General features: G+C 35.9%; 1 protein-coding gene across 8 annotated transcripts in view; it reads left to right on the forward strand.

Moving 5' to 3' along the window:
* Positions 1-25635, forward strand: part of LUC7L2 (LUC7 like 2, pre-mRNA splicing factor) — a 54573-nt gene that overhangs the window by 23578 nt on the left and 5360 nt on the right. For all 8 annotated transcript variants that reach the window (XM_065939170.1, XM_065939174.1, XM_065939173.1 and 5 more), the window contains 6 exons: positions 8137-8235; positions 11196-11306; positions 14092-14235; positions 18588-18764; positions 20472-20563; positions 22758-22787. In XM_065939170.1, coding sequence (XP_065795242.1) covers positions 8137-8235; positions 11196-11306; positions 14092-14235; positions 18588-18764; positions 20472-20563; positions 22758-22787 — 653 coding nt within the window. The remainder of the gene's footprint in view (positions 1-8136; positions 8236-11195; positions 11307-14091; positions 14236-18587; positions 18765-20471; positions 20564-22757; positions 22788-25635) is intronic.

Here is a 25635-nt window from a genome sequence, read left to right on the forward strand (position 1 = left end):
TTTTTGAGTCTATAAAGTCAAAAAATATAAGCATATATGTTGATGTGTTTGTATAATGCAATTTGTAAAATATCCAAATTTAGGTAGATTTTTGTGTGTTCCTACCCCTTTGTAGTATTACAGTGTTTGGAACAATGAAGTTAAGCAGAGGAAGAAATAGAAAAAGGGCGAGCAAGAGTATCAGATTAATGAGGGCTAGAAGGAAAATGTAAAGAAAATTCACAGTAAAAATGAACAGAAAATTCTTCTACAAGAAATGAATTTTTTTTTTTTTTGTAATCTCTGGGAGTGTTGCTGATTGCTGAGATCAGCATTCATTCATTCATTCACTTAACAAATACATATTGAGGACCTGCTATGTGCCATATGCAAAAATGCTGGAGATACAGAAGTATATAGGGGTTTCTCTCTTAGTAATGGGAGCTTACCTTCTTAAGTTTCTTTCACAGTCAAGTGTGAAAATAAATACTGTGATTTCAGAAATGTTGCAAGCACTGTGACAACAATGGGTGGCTAGATCTGGGACAGTGGGCAAGGGGCTGCTCTGACAGGATGACGAGAAAACATTTTGATGAGATGACATTTGAAGAGTTCTAAATGTGGAGAAAAGAAGCCAGTTATTCCTGAGAGGAAATAAATTTGGCATATGTTGCCTCCACTCAAAAACTTTTGGGAACTATTATGTATTAATATATGGTCAAAAATCTGAATATCTTTAGTTGGATCTGTCTCTTCCTTGAATAAATAAATCAGTTTGGTCCTCTGTTTGAACCAGACTGATTTTTTCATTGTTGTCTCACTGCTTTCCTTGCCCAGCATGTTCATTATTGCCTATCCCCCTTTCTGTGCCTGGAATAACCCTTTCTCTACAAATTTAAAATCCTGCCTAGGAAACTACATGTGATTGCTCTGAATCCCAGGGGAGTACAAGCCCTCCATATTACCGAGTGGTCACTTGTTTTATCTTGTTTGTATATATCCTTTCTCTCCTTGATTAGATAGTCTTTGTGAGGCAAGGCCTTCTGTTTTAATTTTATCCTGTTATGTTTGCATATCTAAGATTAGAAATGGATAAGAAAATGTTTCCTACTGTATTCATCAAAAAACATTCATTAAGAAATGGTAAACAAAGAACTTTACTTTTCTTTATCCACTCAGGAAAAAGTGAACTTGGAGGAAGAACACTCAAGTGAGAATGGGCAGTTAACAAGTGGGGAAGTGGTGGAAAAGCAGGAGCTACTTGGTGCTCGTACTGTGGGCCCCATTCCTCTTCATTCACCACTTATGTTTGATTTGTTAGTTTTGAGTGCCAACGTTGGAATTAGGAAAGAAAAACCTTCTTAAAAAAACCGTGGAAAAAAAAAAAAACGTGGCATAACTGAAACTCGTATCCAGGTTTTGTTATTTCAAGACTTTTTTCCATAGTTTATTCAGTTTTCTCTTGTTATTGAGCTGGGTCTTAAGGTGGGCACTGAACATGGATGGAAGAGCGAGATTTTATAAATGTGAAGAGGAGGAAGACAGTGAAAATGTAAAATGTGAAGATGTGAAAGTCAAACTATAGATGTTTTGTGTTTTGGAAAATAGCATTGGCATTGGAACCATGCATGGAATGGTTCAGATGCTAGACTAAAGGTTTGTGTTTGCTGTGCTCTCTGTCCTGCTGTCATGGTTTTGTTTTACTTTTTCTTCAGTTGGTATGTATTCCTTTTAGTACTTCACCAATATTGCCGTCCATTCTTATACTTCTTGCTGTCTGACAAGGATGTTCGTCCACCTAGTAGTGTGGTGTTAATGCTGCTAAAACAGGTTTATCATAAAACCTGTTTTATCAAACAGGTCATATTTCTGTCCAAGGAGTCCAGCATTCTCTGCCCCCAGAGAAAGTTCTGCATGTGTTGATTCACATTCAGAATCTTCCACAATGTAGTCAGTCTGTAAGTAAGTCGTACTGCAGTCCTGAAGTTCTGGAGAAAAGAGAAGTTCTGAGAGATTAAGTGAATTTCTCACAGTTAAATGGATAATGAGATATGGGATAATGAGGAAGTGGGATATTTTCTGAGTTCAGACCAGGTCAGTGCCTGGTCTGTCATATTTTATTTATTACTTCGGCAATATAGTCTTCAAGTATAAGAGGAAAAGCATGAAACATGAAAGTTTCCCCTTGTTCATCATACCCCTCTTCCCAGAACTAAACCCTGTTAACAGTTTAATGTGCATCTTCCACTCTCCTTTCTGTACATTTGCGAGTATGTGTGATGTGTGTATTTTAACAAATAGCATCTTTAAATTTTTCTCACTTGTCTTGGAGAAGTTTCCGTATCAGTGGTCTATATTTTTTAAATGCAGATGTAATATTTCACAATATAGCCATTCCTTAAGTTACTTATCCAGTGACTCTTAATTGTTCTTGTTTTTGGTGTGCAGTATGGCAATGAAATGCTTGTATATACATCTTTATTTACGTTTAATTCAACCACTGTCAAAAAATCCAAACAATATTCAGCCTCACAGCAGTGTCTATATATGAACTTTAAAAATGGTTAACTTGTGGGTTATGCAAACCTGATCTCTGTTGGAATTTCAAAAGAACAGTTAAAAAGCACTTAATAGAATCAGCTTTGTTAAACAGTAAAACATAAAATGTTGGGAGGTTGTAAGAGAATTCTGTTACCACAATCAGGTATAGTTATTTGATCGACTTCGTGGAAAAAATGGGTTTAGGATGGAGAGGGCAAAATGCAGAACTGAATTTATCCATTTCCCCAATAATATAAGAATTTAAATGTGCATTCATTAAAACATCAAGAAATAAGTTTGTGGAAAGAATTTATGAAGTAAATTACTTGTTAAATTTAAAAATTTTAAACTCTTCCTGTAGCTTTCATCATAAATAGTTATTTTAGGTTAAAATAAATGACCAAACATTTTATTTTGTTCAGTTTGAAGCTCAACTATTTCAAAAGAGAAGCAATAGCAAGAAAATATCCGTGCACTTAGTGTTCAAAACACTGTTGCACCATCAGTGATGGCGTCAGGTCCATGCTCAGTCATGGTGTGGTTCTCCCGTGCTTGGCTCTGGTGGCTTTTTAATTACATACTAGGGTCATGGAGAGCATTACTATACTTTCCCTTCACTCAGTTTTACAGTGGCAGGTAATTGCTGAGTTTATTTTGGCTTGTTAAATACTCATGTGCTCAACATGATGCTAGTGTAAGTGCTTAGTAATGATGTTACAGACTGAAGAAAAAACATGACTCGTATCTAGAATTCTGAAAATCTGCCTTGCTACACCTATTGTCCTGATAGGTCCCTGAAGAAATAAGCACTGAGGCTATTGGGCTGGGAGGTTGGGGGGAGTTATCATTATAACTAGGCTCTTTGAGCTCCTACGGCTTTGGCCCCCACATCTACTTTGGTGAGCTAGACAAGACTAAAGCTGCAGATGCTTTTAGCCCACCATAGTGAAAAACCCAAGTAAGTCTTCCTCCTGGAGGAGAGGAGTGCATAGGGAAAAACAGAAAAGAGTAGCTCAAAATAGTTAAGAAGAAAGGGAGCCTCCAAAAGGAGAAAATTCAAGGAGAGGTTAAGAAGATCTTCCCTCCCCAGAACTCAGACCAATTTTGCCCTGGGCTCCATCTTAACCACCCTTGCTTAAGTCCAGGAGCCTCTGTGCCACATGTTCTTCTCTGTCCAGTTTTGTTTATTCAATAAAGGTTATAAATATTTTAAGCATTTTGATGTACAGACCCAGGTATGTAGTGGATAAAGTAGAAAAAGTTCTTTATCCTTGTGGATTTCACATTTTCCCTTCCATAAGTCCCCTACAAGGCATATATTCCCCCCAGCTGTACTCCTTTCACCCAAATTCCAACTTTGCTATAGTGAAATAATTGGATCTTTTTTTAGTGTTCATTTTGTTCTTGATCCACGTAGTTGCTTTTCTTTTGATTGGTTGTGTGGTGTGAATTTAAAGATAGAGGCGGGCAGGGGGAGCCTGGAATTCCTGCCAAAGGGTAGTATGGGTGGACAGCAGATGTTTAGGTTAAGCTCAGTGAGGCAATTAACATGTTTTTGAAAACAGATTTTAAATATAGTTATGCACAAGATAAAAATAAGGGAGATTGCTGAAGTAAAGGCAGTAGACAGCTGATTTGAATATCTGTTGTATGCAGAGCTTTTTTAGATGTTATGGGGGATGATTGTCAATTAAAAATACTAAAGGATAAGTTAGTACTGAAATAATTGGAATTAGCATAATAAAGCAGAAGAGGTGTTAGACCAGAAATCTGCTAACCAGATTTCCTAGTAAGTACCCTGAAGAAGTCAGTCTTTATGTGCTTCAGTTCCGTTGTCTTTGGAATGGGAATAAAAGTAGATCAGCTAGTGGTTCATGACACTGTACATTAAAAACTTACGGGGGACTTTTACAATTCAGTTTTTGGAGGTTAGGGCTTGGGCCTATTTTCAGAAGCTTTCACTGATAATATTTAAATCCAAGTTCAGATTCAGAACTGCTCCCAAGATCGAAGGCATTTCCAACTCTGACATCTTAACATTTGATGAAGTAGGCATAGCATGAACAACTATACAGCTGTGGAAATATATGTAAATATGATTGTTGGGATGAGTAATAGTAAGATATTATTAAATCAACAGGCTAGTGTAACAGAGGGTAAGAACATTCTTTTGCCATTCTTTCATTCCTGTCTTATTTTCCTGCAATTTTTTTAAAGAGTAATAAGTGTTTTTCTAGTTTTGGGTTTTGTTTTTTTTAATAAGCATTGCCTAATAAACAGCTTTGAATTTCCAGACATCTTTTGGAAGTTTCTGTTGCTGTTTCTTCTCACTGGAAAGCTCCTTAGTTTGTTAATCCCTGGACTGATGGTTGAGAGTAAGCATTGGAGCCTGAAAAAATCTCAGCATCCTCAGCATCACAATGACACTTTAGTAGTCCCCAACCTTTCGGATACCAGGGACCAGTTTCATGGAAGATAATTTTTCCACGGACTGAATGTGAAGGACTGGTTTCAGAGTGATTCTTGTAGGGAGCAACCTAGATCCCTTGCATGTGCAGTTCACAGGCCGGTTCCCACTCCTGTGAGAATCTGATGCCACCTCTGATCCAACAGGAGGTGGAGCTCAGGTGGTAATGCAAACGATGGGGAGCAGCTGTAAATACAGAAGACGCTTGACTCACTCACCCACTGCTCACCTCCTGATGTTTGGCCTGGTTCTTAACAGGCCATGGACTGCTTCCACCCTGGGGGTTGGGTTCCAGCCTGCTTTAAACCATTAGTGTGATGACTTTTATAATGGTGGTGAATAGTCCTTATTATTTCCCAAAGGATAACTTTGAGGACATTGTCTATATTTTCCCATTCGTTCCTTTACATAATTAAGAACCAAGGTAATACAGTTTTGAGAACCATTTTTTTTTTTTTTTTTTTTTTTTGGATAGTCATAAAATCTCAGAGTTGGAAAAAAGACTAACAGTTACCTGATGTTCGAATTCTTTATTTGGGTACCCCAAAGAAGTAGTTGTCTAAACAGTATTTGAATCTCTCAGTTACCTGGAAACTCAAGTAACTGCGAAGAAAGCTTGTCCATCTTTTGAAAACTCTAAGCATTAGAATGTATTATGTTAAGAGGACCAAAGTCTGACTCTGGAGTTCCTTGGGGCCATAATACAATCCACGTCTGTTTCATATTAAAAAGTTCAGTTGACTTTTCACATCTTAATTCTCCAGTTTAGTTACATCTGTTCTCTGGCTATTTTGCATAGCTTTGTTTTGAGACACTGATTTATTCATATCACTTTTGAAACGTGTTAGCACACAGAATGTGTGTTTTGGAAGAGATGGACTTGCTTTTAAACCAGCCTTCAGTAAGAGTGATCTCACTTGCTCATATTATATCCTATAAATTACTGTTGTATCACTTAAATTGATCTCATTCATGCCACCCTGTAACCCTTACTCTTGACTAGCAAGTTTTTTAATTTGTCTTATCATTTTCTTATACTTAATTATTTATAAATTTGATTTTTTGGTGTAACTGTGAAAGTGAAAATAGTAGTCACTTAGTCATGTCCCACTCTTTGTGAGCCCATGGATTGTATGTAGCCTGCCAGGCTCCTCTCTGTCCATGGAATTCTCCAGGCAAGAATACTGGAGTGGGTTGCTATTTCCTTCTCCAGGGGATTTTCCTGACCCAGGAGTTGAACCTGGGTCTTCTGCATTGCAGGCAGATTCTTTACCATCTGAGCTACCAGGGAAGTCCTTTAGAACTTTGTACTTATTTCTTTATATTAAATTTAATCTGATATATCAGTATTTTTTAAATCTTAATCCAGTGAATTCACTATCCTTTTTAGCTTGGGATAGTGCACAGAATTGTTGATCATATCCTTCTATATGTCTAGGTGGTTGCAAAAATGTTAAATAGGCAGAGTCATTTTTAGATAATATATACAGAGGTAAGACCCAGACTCCATGCTATGGATATGTTAGTCCTGTTCCCTGCTACTAGAAACTTCCCTCTTGAGTAACACTTGTATATATTTTCTTAAAGATCTGCTTTCTAAATCTGTAAAACTGAAAGAATCTTTTCTTAGCTTTCCCTAAGGTTAGTCTGCTTCCTCCCACTTTTTAGATCCAGTTGGAATGTAGCCTCATCAGAATGAAAGCCTCTCTGACAACCTTATCCCAAGTAGCTTCCCCTAGTAAATAGGAGTGTTACTATTTTGCTAGATCACTTAACATTGTTCAGAGATACAAATATGGTTTATTACTTGCTTCTCCTCTTCTAGAATGTCAGCTCTGTGAGGTCGGAGACTACGTCTTTGTCGTTTAGTGCTGTGTCCCTTGCACCTAATACAGTGCTTGACCCAGGTTGGGTACTCAGTTGAAGGAATGACTTTACTGCTGCAATGCTGTTTGTAGTTTACTTTATATATAGTTTGTGTAATATATACAAAAGGAACATTTAGCTTTTGAATTATTGTACTCCCTTTTACACCCTTGTAGGGATTCTGTGACATTCCAATGATGGGATAGCATAACTCCAATTGGAAAATCTGCTGTGCTCTGATCACCTTTAATCACATCTAATTATCTTTACAGCAAGCCCATTTTTTTTTTTACACAATGTGCTTCTAAAAGGATTTCATGAAATATCAGTTGCCCAGATACATGTAAAAATGAACAGATTTTTAGAAATTTTTGTCTCATGTGAGGAAAGCTTCGAATTGGGTGAAAAAGTGAAAGTGTTAGCCCCCAGTCCTGTTGAACTCTCTGACCCTGTGGCCTGCAGCCCTCCAGGCTTCTCTGTCCCTGGAGTTTTCTAGTCAAGAATACTGGAATGGATAGCCATTCTCTTCTCAGGGGATCTTCCCAACTCAGGGATTGAACCTGGGTCTCCCACATTGCAGGCACATTCTTTACCGTCTGAGCCACCAGGAAAGGTAAACAGTGTCGAATTGGAATTCCATAGAAGGTTTCTACTAGATTCCTTATTGAAATAAATACCTACTTGGTATAAATAAATACCAAGTAGGTATTTATTTTCCTGCATATGCTAATCATAGTGGGGCTAGATACTTATTCTTTGTCAAATTGTTATGGGTTTTAATAAATTACTTCTTTACTAGTTCATCTGGAATCTTGTCTGGAATCCATATCAAGATTACCAGTCTGTTGTTTGAGGACTCCATCTTTATTTGAAAATTAGAATGTTACTCATAGAGTACTGACTATAATTCAGCAGTTTGGTTTACACATTCTGCTAGTTTGATTTTAAATTTATTTTTTGTGTGTGTTAAACAACCAAGTGAAATATGTTTTGAGATAGAAGTGAGAAGCTTTTTTCGGTTTCTGACAGGCTTTTCCTTTTCTATTTGTTCTTGAGTACAAAAGTAATCATGATTCTCATCTGTTGGTAGATAGAATTCATGTGGGTGTTTTTGGGCACCAAGTTTTATAGTTGTCTGTGAAATTTTGCATGATTTGAAAATCCGTAAATAAAGAAGCATCTGTATGACTCAGTAATTATTCTGAAGAGAACTGTGATTATTAATGAATTTTTGAAAAAAGTATTTTCTGTTTTAATAATATGTGTCTTTTTTCCTCCTCCAGAGAATGGATCTTGGAGAATGTCTGAAAGTCCATGACCTGGCTTTAAGAGCAGATTATGAAATCGCATCCAAAGAACAAGATTTTTTCTTTGAACTTGATGTATGTCATTTTGTTTTAACAAGTTAGATTACCTTTTGCAGTATAATAGTTTGAATATAGATTGATATTTCTTAATGGATAAGCCTCTTAGCAAAATGATCTTTTTGTGGTTAATACAAAGGGTAGTTTAAGGGAAGTCCACAAAGAGTCGGACACACGACCGAGCGACTAACACGCACAGCACACACATGAAGGGTAGTACTAACTTTAGTAAGATTATGTGCTTTCTTAACTAATGATAATTTTGGAAAATATGAGATGAAAGTGTGTGAAAGTTGTGTAATTCATATATTGATTTGAAAATTAAGGATATTCTTCCCAATTAGGTATTTGTGATTAAGAAAATACCATCTTAAATGTAAACAGCTAATTTCTAGTGTATATAAAACCCCTTAATACTTAACTGAATTTTTATATTCATACTTGTTTTTATATTCATACTTGTTTTTGTATCTATAAATATACATATAAAGAGAGGGAAGATATTAAGGACAGTGTTTTTTTTTTTTAATGTGTGTAAGAGAAGAAATATTAGAGGAAATAGAAGATGCTATATAGGTATCTAAAAGGCTCAAACTCTATTCTTTTTATACAAACAGAGTAGTTGGGACTTTTTTTTTTTAAAGTAGAAGACATATCAATCAGCATTACATAAAACATACTGATGACCATAAACCTTATGGTATATATATATATATATATTTTTTTTTTTTCTTATGGTATATTTTATCAGTGAGGTAATAGATGGTTTATTTGGTTTGGGAGAAAAGTAGTAAATAGCCACCACCCCACCCCCACCCCGTTCACTTCTCTGAACGTCCAAGAATTTCTGCTAATGGAAATGAAGTCATCTTTGTAAACATAATTTTTTTTTTCTTTTTTTTTTTTTGTAAACATAATTTTAATATGGGGCTGGAGCAGTTGGGGAAATGCTTTAAGTGAATTTGTTATGATTTAACGTACACTGGGCATAAAAAACTGCAGACATTCACCAACATCTAGATGTAAGGGTGTGGGGTTTTCAGTCTTTTTCTGTTATGGTAAGTAATAATGCATTGTGTTTATATGTCAGGTATCTACAGAATAAATTCCTAGAATTAGAATAACTGAGTCAAAAAGCAGTTTTGCCAGGTCACTCTCCATGAAAACCATCAATTTATACTCCCACAAGTATGTTTGAAACTGTTTCCCATATGCCACATAGTGTGTTGGTCACGATTTCCTTGCAGCTTTAATAAATGAAATGGAATATAAGTATAATTTTAATTTGCATTTCTTATTATAAGTAAGTTTGAAATTTTCTCATGTATTTAGGATCTATTTATATGTCCTTTTCAGTGACTTTCAGTGTACATTTTGTGTGTGGGGGGGGGGTTGCTATTTACTAATCTTGGATGTTAGTGGGGTTTGTTGTTGTTGTTGTTGTTGTTGTTTTAATTTTTGCCATGTGGCATATGGAATCTTAGCTCCCCCAGCCAGGGATCAAACTCACACCCCCTGTAGTGGAAGCAGGGAGTCTTAGCCACTAGACCACCAGGAAAGTCCTGGATGTTAGTATTTTTCTACTTGATTTGTACTAAATAGCACCTTATATATGTGAAGAAAATTAGTCCCATCTCAGATAATATGTTGTGGTTTTTTCTATTTCTTTTTTGGGAGTTGTGAGTTATGCAGAATATTTGTGTAGTTTATTAATTGTTAAAAATCTGTTAAATTAAGTCAAAAGGCCTTCCCTGTCCTGCTGTGATAAGAATTCTGTTTCATGATTTCTTCTGGTATATTTATGGCTTTGTTTTATATATTTGAACCTGTGATTAAATTTATTCTGTTACAAGGAACTGAGGTATAGATCTCACTTTCTACATAGCTGCTTAGTTGACCCAACACTACTTATTGATTAGTTCTATCTTTTTTTAAAGATAAAATTTAAGTTAATTAGAGTTAAATAACTATTTCTTTTTCATTGCAGATAAAAGGTTTTACATTTTCATGAAGTGCATGGGTTTAAATAACCATTTTTAGAATTTTATATGTGTCTAATAAATTTATATTTTTAAACATTGGAGTTTTGAATTAGCTGTATTTCTGCACAGTAAGATATGAAAGTCTAAGTTGGTTGGGTTGGGAATACATCTTTAAAGTTTAGTTTTATATGAATTGTTATTTATTTATAGACATATTAACATATGCCTGATAAAATCTGTGTAAATACTGATGTAGATTTTTACAAAATTCTCAGTGGTTTATTCTTTGAGAAAAGAGCAAGTGTTCCTGATTGTAACATTTTCATTGTGAAAAATTTGAAGAACACAGAAAAACAGATTACTAAAAATTATCCATATATTCAGAATTGTTAATACTTAATGTATGCTCGTCCATTTTTCTAATGCTTTTTTATTTTACAAAATTGGGCTCTTGCTGCGTATAACATTTTGTAACTTTATTTACAAATGAAGCATGAACATTTTCTTAGGTCCTTACGTGTTCTACTAACACCTTTTTTAAATGACTGAAGATTATATTTCTACATGTTACCTGGATATTTCCCCATTTAACACTGTGAAGAACATCTTTGAATATTAATTTCTCCATATACCTCTGATTGCTTTCTTAAAATGGATTTCTAGAAGTAAAAGTTATTAAATCAGAGCATATTGTTAAGGCTTTTGATAAAGATTACCATGCTGCCTTTTTATTGAGGCTGCACTGGTTTGTGATTCCTTTAGCAAAGTATGAGAGTGGAAGTTTCCTTACAGCCTTACATTTTCTGGGAATTTTTATGTTTGTTCTTTGTAGACTTGATAGATGATGATAGTGGTTTTCAATTTGTAGTTGAACTCACTTTTATTTTTTTTATTCCCATAATAGCATTTTAAATAATAAAGTACAATTTTTGAGTAAAGATATTTATGGATACAGTTGATTTTTCTTACAGTAATCGTCTTCATTAACCTTTGTAGGCTATGGATCATCTGCAGTCATTCATTGCAGATTGTGATCGAAGAACAGAAGTGGCTAAGAAAAGATTAGCAGAAACTCAAGAAGAAATTAGTGCTGAAGTTGCAGCGAAGGTAAGATGTTCAGTTATTTCATTAATACAAAGTAGTTTTACCTTACTATACTTTGAGGTATACTTTCTATAACTTTTTATTTTTTAAAAATTATATTTATAGGAGATTGCAGAGACCTATGTAGAAATTTTGCATACTCTTCCTCTAGTCCTCCCCTATGTTAACATCTTACACAATTATAGTGTCAAAGTCATGAAGTTGATACTGGCCCAGTCCTTACATTTTATTCACATTTCATTAGTTGTGCATGTGTGTGTAGCTGTGTGCAATTTCATCACATGTGTAACGGGTAACTACCACTGTAATTGAGTTATTTAACTGTAGCATCACTACAATACTCCGTCATGTTACTCCTTTATAGCCACACTCATTCCTCTACTTCTCTTGCCCTTGGCCACCACTAACCTATTTTCCATCTCTGTAATTATGTTATTTCATTGAATATTGCATAAATAGCATCATGAAGGTTGTATCCTTTTGAGATTGGCTTTTTACAGTCAGTACAACTTCCTTCAGTTTCATACAAGTTGTTGTGTGTATCAGTAGCTCATTCTTAGGCAAAAATGTTTTGTTGTGAACTTCTGCATAAAGTAGAAAAAAAGTACAGTGAATCCCAGTGAATTCAAAGCATCAGTCTTCTGCTGTTTTACTATTTGAAAAGCAGATTGTAGATGTCATGTCAGTTCACCTTTAAAATACAACCACAAAATTACATTCACAAAGGTAACAAGTTTTTAATATTATCTAACACCCAGAATGAGTTCACTTTCCTGTGTAGAGTTGGTGTGTTGAATCAGTTCAGAAGTCCACATGTTGACTTTTGCTGATTTGATGACTCATTGCTTTATAATGTTGTGTACCATTCAGTGTAGTCTGGCACATTTTACGAAAATGCAGAATGGAGACAAAGTTACCCAATAGAGTTTAGGTGACATCATTAAATGTCGTGCTCAGACATGTGTGTACAAAGTGACATGGATCCCTTGTCTGAGGAGAGGATTATGTATAACCAACTTTCTCTGGAAGGTTTTCTTAATATGGGGACTGTAAAGATAGGTGTCCTAAAGTACAAGGGATTTCATATATCATGGTAGCAAGAGATCCATGGCGGTTGGCTAGACCCCAGCTGTATTGGTTTATAAAGCTTTGTATTAGTTATCCATCACTATAAAAATGCTGTCTTAACAAGTTACCTCAAAACTTAAAACATTAAGAATTTATTTAGCTCATGAGTCTGTAATCAGTTACTTAGGCTGTAATTGACTAGACAGTTATTCCTCTAAGCTGGGCTCACTCAATGTCTTCCAGTCAGCTGGAGGCCAGAGGTCTGGCCTGGACATATTCTCATGGTGGTAGCAGAGGTGCAGTAGTATCAAGCCCCGTCATACAAGCAGTTTTAAGCCTTCCCTTCTGTCATACTTGCTACTATCCTGTTAACCAGAGCCAGTTAGTTACATGCCCAAAGTCAGAGTCAGCGTGTGATGGTGTTCACATAGCAGAGGGCACAGGTGCAGGGAGGGTGAAGAGCTTTGGTCACTAATGCAGTCTTTCTCTGGCAGATACTTGAGGAAAAGACCATTTTGTTAAAGTAGGACAATAGTGATAATACAGTTGGGAATTTCTTTGAGGGGCAAATATCTTGGATTGAGGGAAATTTAAGGAGTAAAGATTATTGGCACACTACTTTGTTGGGACTGGGTGTCAATGTCAGATCAAAACCTTTTTTGCTAATTGGCCATACAGGCTGAATACTTATTTTGTAGCCAGAATAAAGACTGTCATGTGCCATTAAAACAATAGGAATGAACTAGATAACCCGTAACGGTGGTGATGAAGTGGTATATCAGAACCCAAGGAAAGAAATAACCCCAATGGAAAGGGATGGACCACGGGAGAAAGGTGCCATGCTGGCATGCTGAATATTAGTAATAGGCCGCAAGCATATACAAGGCACATTTTCTCATTTCTCACAACCTTTAGAGGTAGGTATTATCCCTACTTCTCAGATAAGGAAGTAGATTCAGGTATGGTAATCTGGCCACATTTACAAAGCTGTTAATTGGTTTGGCCATAAACCAGATATGTTGGACTCTAAAGCCATATCTTCACTTTAAAGAATCTGTCAATTCTTTTCTTTTATTCATATTTGAGCATAATATCTTAGGCATTGGAAATACAAAAATGGCATACAGAGTGATGTGATATAGATAAAAGTAATTGTCATAGAAGATACAGAGATGGCACAAAGGAGGGTATGGCGCACTCTGCTTAAGTGTCTTAAGTGAGGGTGAGGTGTGGCTATTGATTGTCCACATAACAGACTGTTTAGTTGGATCTTAATGAATGGATAGACATACACGAGGCAGGTCAAGAACATAATGGACGACATCCTAGCAAGAGAGAGCAGTATGTGGAAAGTCAGAGAGGAAGAAAACAACAGGGTAAGTTTGGAGGATTTGTTGTGAAGTCAGAGAACAGAAAGAGATAGTTTGGAAAGGTACAGAGTGCCAGATTGTGGAAGAAAATGTATTTTGTACTTGGAATACAGTGCCAAAGCAGAGGTTAAAAAGCAATAGTTACATTGAGATCAGCTGTCTCCCTGAACTCACTAAAGTAAAGGCAGGCAGGCTCAAAATATTCTAATGTCCACCAATTCATTTATGATAAAAGTATTAGTTTTATTGCCTTAGATAGCTTAAACATCTTTTCTGAGCACTTAGGAAATATTTTGAACTTCGGTACATGCTGCTTTTTACTCATGATCTTCTTTTCTGTTTCTTTCTAGGCAGAACGTGTTCATGAGTTAAATGAAGAAATTGGTAAATTGTTGGCCAAGGTGGAGCAGCTAGGAGCTGAAGGAAATGTGGAGGAATCCCAGAAAGTAATGGATGAAGTGGAAAAAGCACGGGCAAAGAAAAGAGAAGCAGAGGTAGTTTATACTTACAGTTTACAGAGCCTCAGCATCTGTACTTGCAAAAGAACATATATTAGATCAGAAATTACTGAAAGTTAAAGGAAATTTAAACTAGTTTAAAAGCATACAGCTAGTTTGTGTCGTGCCAGTGGGTTGTATATCAAAACTAGTGGTTGTTCTGGAATTTAGAGTCATTGATCTGTTGAAATTTATAACTGGAAATGAAATTACCTAAGCAACGTCTTTCATACACACAGACACACACATACAGTATTGATATCCATGGTCACTGTGATACCCTACCCCCTTCTCCATCCTCATGCAACTATAGTACTCTCCCTTTTCTTCCATCCTCATTTCAGTCTGCTAGCACACTGGAAGCCTCCTCTCATTCTTCCTCCACAGCACAGCTCAAAATCTGCTATCCTGCAGACAAAGTTCTATTTTTTTTTTTGCCCCTCCCCCCGATGTTTTTTAGAAAATCAAATACCTTCAAATAAGATGGTACTCTTCCCTTTGCCGTAGTCTACATTGTTCTTAACTGTATCACACCTGGGTTTGATTTGTTCTTATTTCTGTAGCCTTTTGAGGCAGAAGCTTAGAGCATTCATTTAGTTTATTTTATTGATTTATTTTTCATTTTTTTTTACTTTCACTGAAGTATAGTTGATTTACAGTGTTGTGCTAATTTCTGCGCTTCCCGGTTGGTGCTAGTGATAAAGAACCTGCCTGCCAATGCAGGTTAGACCTAAGAGACACTGGTTTGATCCCTGGGTCGGGAAGATCCCCTGAAGGAGGGCATTGCAACCAACTCCAGTATTCTTGCCTGGAGAATCCCTTGGACAGAGGAGCCTGGCAGGCTACCGTCCATGGGGTTGCAAAGAGTTGGACACAACTGAAGCAACTTAGCAGGCCCAGCAAAGTGACTCACTTACTACATATATATATATTTTTTTTTCCCATTATATTTTATCATGGATTATTAAATATACATATAGTTCCTGTGCTATACAGTAGAACTTTGTTGTTCATCCATACTGTATATACTAGTTTGTGTCTGCTATTCCCAAGCTTCCAGTCCTTCCCTCCCCCAACCCCCTTGAATCATTCTTCTAAGCCCAGCAATAGCATCTCCCAGATTTTCATATGTTGTGTTTTTATTTCCATTCATTTCTAAAGATTTGCTAATATTGCTTATGATTTCTTTTCTGACCTGTGGGTTTTAAGAGATATGTTTAGTTTTTATTTTTACTGATTTTAATTCTGTTGTGGTCAGAAAATATGTTATAATTTCAGTTCTCTTAAATATGTCAGTACTTGTTTTGTGACCCTGCCTATGGCCTGTCTTAGTGAATGTTCCATTTGCACTTGAATGATACTCTGCCTTATTAAATGAAGTGTTCTGTAAATGTCTTTGAGTCAAGATAGTTGATAGATTTTTTTCAACTCATCTATATCCTGTTGGTTTTCCTGCCTATTTATTCTACTATTAATATTTACTGAGAGGAGAGGTTGAAGTCTTAATTGTGGATTTCTTTATGCTTTCCATTTAGTCACTTTTTGCTTCATTTCTGTTATTAGCTTAATAGACATTAAGGTTTATATATCTTTTGATTAATTTAGCGCTTTGTTTTGAAATGTCCTTCTCTGTCCCTATTAGTGTCCCTTTTTTTGAAATCTCCTTTGTCTGATGTTATTAAAGATTCTAGCTTTTTTTATAAGTTGAAGTTGTATATTATAAACTATAGAGAAACCACTGGAGCAGAAAAAAAAGTATAATTAATAGCTGACATAAAGTGGAATCCTAAAAAAGTACTTAATCCAAAAGAAAGGCAGGAGAAAAGAAACAACAGGTTAGACATATAGACAATAAATAGTGGGATGGTAGACTTAAACCCAGTGTATCAGTAATTACATTAGATATAGATGGTCTCAATAGTCCAATTAAAAAGAGATAGTGAGACTAGATTTACAACAGAAAGAAGTAAGACTTAACTGTACTAGCTGCAGGAAATCCACTCTGAATACAGAGATACAGATTAAAAGGTTCTAGGCTGGGAAAAGGTATACCAAGTAGCCATTCTAGGTAGTTTTAATTTCTTAATGTTAGGATTTCTTTAAATGTAGTTAATGTCAGTCCGGAAAATAAACAGTTTGTGGTGACACCATGACCTCTAAGCCTAAAGCCTTTCATTTCTCCCTCAGTGGAAAGAGGAGGAATAATAAGGCACAAAAATTGAGCTGACCTGTCTTGTACTTTCAGTTTTTCTTTTTAAAAATATTTTATTTTGAAATATTTTAAGAAAAGTTAAAATATCGGGTGAAGAATTCTCCTGTATCCTTCGCACAGACTCTTCAAATGTTAACATATTACCGCATTAGCTTTATCATTCTGTTCCTACATGTGTGTGTGTGTATTTGAACTGTTTGACAATAAGTTATAAAAATGATGCCTCTTTATCCCTAAGTACTTTGGTGTGTATTTCATAAAAACAAAGATATCTTACTATATAACCACAGTACAGTTGTCTGAATCACGGAATAATATTGTTACAATACTATTAATCTGAAGACTTTGTTTAGATTTTACCATTTGTCCCAATAATATTCATTTTCAGAAAAGAAAAAAAATTTTTGTTTAAGATCCAGTTCAGGATCATGTATTGCATTTTAGTTGTTATGTCTCTCTGGTCTAATTTAATCTGGTACCTCATTCTTTGTCTTACATGGTCTTGACCGTTTTGAAAAGTATAGACCTCTTATTCTGTAAAATGTCCTTCACTTTGGATTTGCTCAGTATTTCTTTCCATTAGATTTTTGAGAGGAATACCACTGAAACTGTCACAGCCTATCAGAGGCATGTGTTAGTGGTTTGTTCACATGTATACCTGTATCTCCTCCCTCTAGAACTGCCCTCCCACCCTGCCCCTTAGGTCACCACAGGACACGGTGCTGGACAGCGGCTCCCAACTGGCTGTCTGTCTCACACATGGTAACATGTGGTTTTGTTGCTAACTCGTGTTCCACTCGTACAACTCCATAGACTGTACCCACCACGCTCCTCTGTCCATGGAATTTCCCAGGCACGAATACTGGATTGGGTTGCCATTTCCTTCTCTAGGGGATCTTTCTGACCCAGGAATCAAACCCGGGTCTCCTGTATTGCAGGTAGATTCTACCAACTGGAGCTAATAGGAAATCCCTAGTAATGGGAGAAATGTCTTATTTAGGAAGAAAATATTTGCAAATGAAGCAGCAGACAACGGATTAATCTCCAAAGTGACAAACAGCTCATGGAGCTCAATATTTAAAAAAAAAATTAAAAAATGGGTGGAAGACCTAAATAGACATTTTTCCCATTGCTTTTTAAAAAAAAATTGGTATACAAAAACTGGGCCCAAAGTGGAGGCTGCGTTTTTTGTTTTGTTTTTTAAATTTCACTCAGTTGTTTTTGGCTGCATGTGGGCTTTCTCTAGTTCTGGGAAATGGGGCTACTCTCTAGTTGTGGTGCAGTGACTGCTTTTGTTGCGGAGCACGGGCTCTAGAGTACTGGCTCAATAGTTGTGTTATGTGGGATCTTCCCAGACCAGGGATTGAACCGGTGTCCTTTGCTTTGCAAGGCAGATTCTTAAAGAACCTCCTGTAGATTCTCTCCAGCAGTGTCCACTTGTATTTCCTTAACCAAAGCTATGTGGAAACTTGAATATGTCGTGCTTTGAGCTGGGCATGCTGCTGCCTCAAATAGATCAGAATTCTGTCAGTATAAGGAAAAAGGATAGAGTGGATGCACAAATCCACTAATTTGTTATCTCCTTAATGAACTTAAATGATGAGTCCAAGACCTCTTAATCTCAGTAAGGCACCTTTCATCTATGTCTTACAGAGCCCCTCTGTTTGAGGTGAAGTTTTATCATTTGGAGGCCTTATCTGTATTTACATAGTGGGGAAAATGATACGTGGGAGGAAGCTGTATGGAAGACATGCATTCCTTTTCTGCAAGCATGGGCGACTACCTCCTTGATTCTTCACTGATGTGTATTTCGGGGGTTGCTGAATCTCATTTTTAACAAAAAAATAGAGAAAACAGAACATTGAGAAAACCTTTGAAGAAAGTTATATCGTGTTACTGTTATTGTAGTTCTTGGCAAAAGGTAATTTGAGGCTCTGATCTTTCATTTCTAGTGGAGAAGTCCTGAGGACAGATTATGGGAGTAAGGGGGGAATCTATTTTGTGACAAAATAGCCATACTTTGTATGTTCACTAGAAGCATTTTTTTGGTTTTTTTTGGTATGAACATAGTGAATTTTGTTTAATTGTGTGATTTGAATGCAGTTTATATGAACATGGTTTTTCTCTTTTGTTTTAGGAAGTTTATCGGAATTCTATGCCAGCTTCCAGTTTCCAGCAGCAGAAACTTCGAGTCTGTGAAGTTTGCTCTGCCTATTTAGGTCTTCATGATAATGACAGACGACTGGCTGATCATTTTGGGGGTAAACTGCACCTGGGATTTATTGAAATAAGAGAGAAGCTTGAAGAATTAAAGGTACATTGGTAAATTAATATCCCTCACTTTGTCCAGTTATAGCCACTCATTTGTCTTTCTGTGTAGTATTTTTCTTTGATATTGAAGACTATTCTTAACTGTGAATCTGTTAATAATTCAGATTATAGGATTTTGTGTAGGATTGTAAATGAAAATAGCAGCTTGTTTAATGGATGTCTGACAAACTTTAAAAATCTTGTTCTTGGTGGAGATAACATTTTGTCTTGGACATTATATTGAATCAGGTAGGAATCTTGCAAGCTGGGTTATAAAATCATACGAGCCCCCTGAAATTTCCAATGATATTGTCTTTTTTTAAAAAAAAATCCTGGTAGTAATGTTAATATAACATTTAAGGGAAGATTTAAAAAGTGATCCAATATTTATTTAAAATATTTTGCAGTTCACTAAATAGCAGACTTTAGAACCTCTAGTTTTATGCTTCTGCTCCTACTTCAGAACTTAGAAACCTATTTTTTTTTAATGGACAGTCTCTGTCATTTAAATATATAGACTGATGTGAGAAAGGCAACACAACTCTTACTTGTCTGCCGAATTCTTCTGAGAAGATAAGTTAGCAAAGACAGAAAAGAATATTTCTAAACCATTGAAAGTAAGCATAGTCAATGGATAGAACCAATTTACATTTCAACAGTCTGATGTGGCTAGTTGTTTTTGTCTTTTTTTAATTAGCACTGTCGCATTTTGTCATGAATTGCGGACTATCAAAGATGGCAAACACCAGTAGTGACTTTTTGTGTAGTTATCACTGAAATTAACCTAGCATCCATGGCTGGGCATTTAAAATAACATAGAATCAGAATCCGGAGAAGGCAATGGCAACCCACTCCAGTACTCTTGCCTGGAAAATCCCATGGACGGAGGAGCCTTGTAGGCTGCAGTCCATGGGGTCACTAAGAATGAAACAGGACTGGGCGACTTCACTTTCACTTTTCACTTTCATGCATTGGAGAAGGAAATGGCAAGCCACTCCAGTGTTCTTGCCTGGAGAATCCCAGGGACGGGGGAGCCTGGTGGGCTGTCGTCTATGGGGTCGCACAGAGTCGGACACAACTGAAGTGACTTAGCAGCAGCAGAATCAGAATCACCTAGGGATGTCTCCGTATTTTTAGTTTATTGTGAGCTCTTGTCAGTATTCTGAGTAGCTTAGATGATCTTGGGTAAGTTTTTTGAAATTACAAAATGAGTGTCACCATAGCAAATAATTCATTGGGCTCAAAGATAAAAATGGTACCTGATTGGGTACCAAATACAGACCTAGCAGCAGAACTGTTGAGAGTTTCACTGGTATTTTTAAAAGCAGTAGCATCAGGATTGTAACCAGATGTCAACAAGACATTTCTGTGTTGGAAATCATAGAGCATGGAAACAATGATCTATAATGATTGATTTTTAAAATCATTTTTAAAGAATTTAGAAGATATTAAGAGGAGAAAAATCTTATAAAAGTGATTTTGAAATATCATTAAGAAGTCATGGAGAAATATGAAATTTTATATGCAAAAGAGGAAACATTTTAGAAACCAGACTTGTAAGCTTAATGATTATACCTGACAAAACTTCACACTGAATTGGTATTAAAAAGTTTTGATATTAGATACGGTAAAGTTGAGGATAATGCTAAGAATGGGCCCGGTAAATAATGCTTCTCATTTAATATTATTTGAACTGTCATTGTGTTTTAAGAGAGTTGTAGCTGAGAAGCAGGAGAAAAGAAACCAGGAGCGCCTGAAAAGAAGAGAAGAAAGGGAGAGAGAAGAAAGGGAGAAGCTGAGGAGGTATGGCATAATTACTGGAGTAGTCCCAAGTACCTGAAGTGGGACATTCCTGGTTCTGAAAAAGATGTGATGGTGTATAAGATTTTAGACATCAATAAATCTGGACTTGGGAAATTTTTGTTTACTCTTAAAAATATTACCATATGAAAGTGTTTATTCAAGTATATTAATTAATGACTGTTTAAGTCCAGGAGATTTCCTTCAAAATGTAGGGAAGAGGGAGTCGAGAGCCCCTCACATCTTTATGTTTAGAAGATTTATAACAAGGCCGGTTTCTAGCCCTTTGATTATCATAATAGGCTCACTTTGTGCCAGACTGGCACAGAACTATTTTATGGTACATACTTGTTGATAGAAGGTCTGGGTGTGTTGGTTTTTTATCTATTTCACTGATTATTTTACATGCTACTTTGATTCTGTATTTCTTCAATTTAGAAGCTATAAACTGTTAAAACTTATTAATTTAATAATAGCTAAATATGCATAGTTCTTTTTATATTGGTATATTAGCTGATAAAATCAGGATTCTTCATATTTAGAACGTATGCATGTTCTGGATCATTGTTACCAATTGGCAGCAAGTTGTGTGATAAAATGTTTAAAAACTTCAACAATTTTCAGATGGAGGGATGTGCCAGAAAAGATTTACCTGTCATTCTAACTTACAGTGTTTCCTTAATGGTGTTATATTTCTCTGAAATTTAAATAGCTTCTCTTCAGTAGATGTCCTTAAGTTAATTAAAACCTTTGATAATATGTGACTCGGCTATGTCAACTTCCTCCAAACTTTGAGCATGTTACATGCAATCTATTTCAAGACACTTAAACTGACCTCATCTTTGTTACATGGCTTTTAACAGGTAATCTTTTTGCACTGTGATGATAAAAATGAAACAAAGCTGTATATGGACATGTTCCTGTTTAGAGGAAGTGCTTTTATTCTTCCATCGATATATTTTCTTCATTTACTAGTAAATTTTACCTCAGAGCTTAATCTCTGTTCTCTTTTGTGTATACTAAGTTTTCATGGAAATAGCGCCCAGTATTGTAATATTTAAGATAATATAAATGGAATTTAAATCTCAGTTTAAGTTAAAATTCAACAGAATATACTGCCACTAATATAAATTATACATCTGAGATGACAGCCAAATAAGAAAAAGAATTCTTTGCAGAACTACATTTTCACATCTGTCAGAGATGAAAGTACATCACAGCTTACTCTTTTAATGCCATATTTCTTTTAATATTAGTTATGAAATGTTAACACTTTCAGAAATGTTTAAAAAAATTTTATATGTGAACTTGAAGGACTCTAAGTATGGAAGATGAGGAAACTACTAGTAAGTATAAAATTATACACAAAATGGGGTTCCAACTATGGTGTTGAAAGGATAATGATAAAAACTATCACTTTACTGGATGCTTACTGTGTTCCAGCTACTGTGCTAATAAGACTTCCTATATTAATTTATCTGTTACTTGAAAGCCCCCTGTGAATTTTTTTATTACTATTCCTCTTTTTCAAATGGCAAACTAAGCTGCAGGAAGATATATAATCTGCCCAGGCCCCACAGATAGTGAGTGGTGGAAACAGTTATGGCTTATATGAGGCTCGGTCCACATTCCTGTTTCAACCACGCTGTATACGCTCCACCAAGAAAACCCTTTGACTTCCTGGTAACCATAATATTGCTCTACTATCTGTTGAGCTTTAATTGTGTGCTGGGCAACATGAGGAGTACTTTATATCAGAGAATTGTGTGTCGTACTAAGAAACATTGTAAGATTGAAGTGAGTGTTTTAGGGGTTATCGTATGAGGTGATAATTCCAGAGTATGTGTCCCTCAGAAGTTTTATTCTGTTCCCAGAGGGAAAGACGAAATGACAGATGTAAATAACAAAGAATTCTTTCCAGGTTGGGAGGTGGTTTTTGGAGAATTAGTGAATTGCGTTGTGTTTTAAGTCTTCTAGGAGCATATTCTTAAGAGCCAGGTAGCCTAGGTAAGGGGTATGCCAGAGTGGGAAAGTCTGTAAAGTTTGTGGTGCTTTTGGGGAATATTTGTGTATACACATATGTGCCTTGTATTTATAAAGTTAACATAAAAATTAGAAATGAGAATGTAATTTTAATAGCACATTGTACCTTTTCTTCCTTATTTATATTTTTCTAAAAATAGATTTCTTTTTTTAGGTCTCGATCACATAGCAAGAATCCTAAAAGGTAGGTATTATACAAGATAAGTGATGAAGCTGTGTTTTTTGAGGGTAGTGAATGAGAATTTATTAGTACTGTTAATTCTTTTGTAGTGCATATTTGAGCAGTGTCATTTGAGAAGAAGTTGCTCAGAAGATACTCATGAGCTACAGTTTAGTTTTATCAGAGTAAATTATATACAGGGCCCTGAAGTGACAGAGAAAGCTAAAAATATTTTAGAATAATTCATTAAAATCTTATTTGGAAGCTCAGAGTATACATGTGACAGATTTATTTTTTAAAAATCAGTTTGGGTGGTACATCTAAGAAACACATTCTAAGAGGTTGTATCTGTTCAAAATATAAATAAATAGTTGGATATGTTTTAGATGAGGGAATCCATGTTGAGTTAATTAAGGGAAACGAAAATGTTTAGTCTGCACCCAAGCTAGACTTGGGCTTTATTACTTCTCCCTTCGTATAGGGATCATATAGAGCTTTAATGGGGCATTTCACATCCTTAGAGGAGAAAGAGGAGAAGACTTCATTTTGATCTTTGGCCCTAGTATTGGTGGACTTTTTGAAGCTTTTTCCCCAAATTCTTCCATTGATCTCACTCAAATCACATCTTCTTTTTGAAACCTTCTATGTATTCTTGACTTTAAAGAATAAGAGCATTTGCTGTTATGAAAGCAAAACCTTGTGTGTCTATTAAATGTCCCTTAGTACTTTTTAGTACTAAGTACTTTTTTTGTTGGCGGGGAGAGGGTTTGCTTGTAGCTCAGTTGGTAAAGAATGCCTGCAGTGCAAGAGACCTGGGTTCGATCCCTGGGTCAGGAATTTCCCCTGGAGAAGGAAATGGCAACCCACTCCAGTATCCTTGCCTGGAAAATCCCATGGACAGAGGAGCCTGGTGGGCTGCAGTCCATGGGGTCGCAAAGAATTGGGCACGACTGAGTGACTAACACTTACTTAGTACTTTCTAGCATCTTTCAGTGGTGTTTCTGCTTAAAACACTGAAAAACTAAGACATTTGTCAGGACCAGTTGTATCAGCTAATTTATATGGTGGCGAGTTTCTCAATCCAGGATGAGAAGTAGAAATATTAAATGATGCTTTTTTAGTGATTGGTTACTGTAGGCTTGTCCCTTTATTGGAGAGAAATTTAAACCCTTTGTACACAGAACATCCTTAGACATTCAGGCTAGATATTTAATTTCTACTCCCCTTGTCCAAGCCACGTTTTACCCGCTATTTACAGCAACCTCTTAATGAGTCTCTTAATTTCTATTCATGTCCACGTCCCTTTTTGGCCTGTCTTGTTTTTTACAAGAATAAAAAATGCGTTCTTTAAAAAGTAGAATAAAGCAAATCTGTTCTGTCTTCAAACCTTCTAAAAGTATTCCATTTCACTCAGAGGAGAAGTTGAAATCCTCACCATGGTTTTTAAGAGTGATCAATCTGCCCTAGGAGAGTTACGGTTTATTTCTTGTCTCAGCACGTTTATTAATAGCTCCCTTTTTCCCTCTGTATAATTTAATACTGAAAGCATCCTGGTTTGAATGGCAGAGTACTTGGTCATCCTGATATTACTTCCCCCTTGCTAATCTCACTACAGCCAGAAGGGTTTCTTTTGTTCTGTGAACTTTCTCCCCCTCAGGGCCTTTGCACCTTGTTCTCTCTACCTGAAGCATTCTTCTCTGTGCTCCCTGATTTCCTTAGTTCATTTCATCTTTGCTTAAATGCTATTTTATAGGAAAAACCTTTCCTGCCTACTCTGTGTAAAAGAGGACTGCCTAATTTCACTCTCCTTTTTACCCTCCTGTCATGTCCTTACTACCTGCCCTATCTTTTATTTGCTGCGTACATGTCTGTGGAGGCCCCTTTCTGGAGTTTAAGCACCGTGAGGTTAAGGGCTTTGCCGTCTGTGCCGCTCCATCTCCCTAGCACCTGGAACAGTGCAGTAGGCACTCAGGAAATGTTTTTACCAGTTACTGTCAAGTAAAATGAACTATGCCTTGGGGAAATAATTTGTTACAATAGCTCAGAGTGAGTGATATAAGAAAATACCATTTGATAAAAACACATGGAATGGATTTTCTGTTTTCCCTGTGTTTCTTCTCAGAAATACTTAATTGTGGAAACACTATTCAGCTGCGATTGATACTAGATCCACAGTAGATGCCTTTCTTTCTAATGTTGATATAAGCTGAATACTTTTAGACTGTAACAAAGTAATAATTTGAAAATAAACCCAGTTTCTAACTTACCGGAATAATGTGCTTTTGAACTTACTGTAATCAGATTACAAGAAAATATTTCATTATTTACACACCATCTGATAAGTTTTACCTGTTTAAGTTTGCAGGTTGATTTTTCAGTAAATTTTTAAGTTGTGCAATCCAGGTTAGAACATTTCCATCACTCTTAACAATATTCACTTATTTCTTCCTCATTGTTTCCCAAGTGTTCTATATCCTCTATATATGTTGTCCCCACCCTGACCAAATACACAATACATAAGTTAGTTTTGTAACCCAGTAGAGGCTACAGAAGTGTTTTTCCTTCTCTATATGCCTACATACTTGTTGTAAATATTATTTTTTTTGCAGTTTAAAGTTCTCTAAAATGATTTACACATTTAATCTTTTTCTTCCCAATAAATTATGTACTACTTGCATAGAGAACTGTCTTAACTGTTTTGATTACACTGACAAGACACATTGTGGGCATTTAAATTTATTTTGATATTCATATAACCTTTCCAATTCAGTGAGTTAAAACTTACCCTAAACAATATTCTTTCTCATGTGTCTCCTCCCTTCTGTTCATGTACACCAGGTACATACCTTGTTTCTAAAGTATACTAAAAATC

Source organism: Muntiacus reevesi, chromosome 6 (genome assembly GCF_963930625.1).
Source record: "Muntiacus reevesi chromosome 6, mMunRee1.1, whole genome shotgun sequence".
NCBI lineage: Eukaryota > Metazoa > Chordata > Mammalia > Artiodactyla > Cervidae > Muntiacus > Muntiacus reevesi.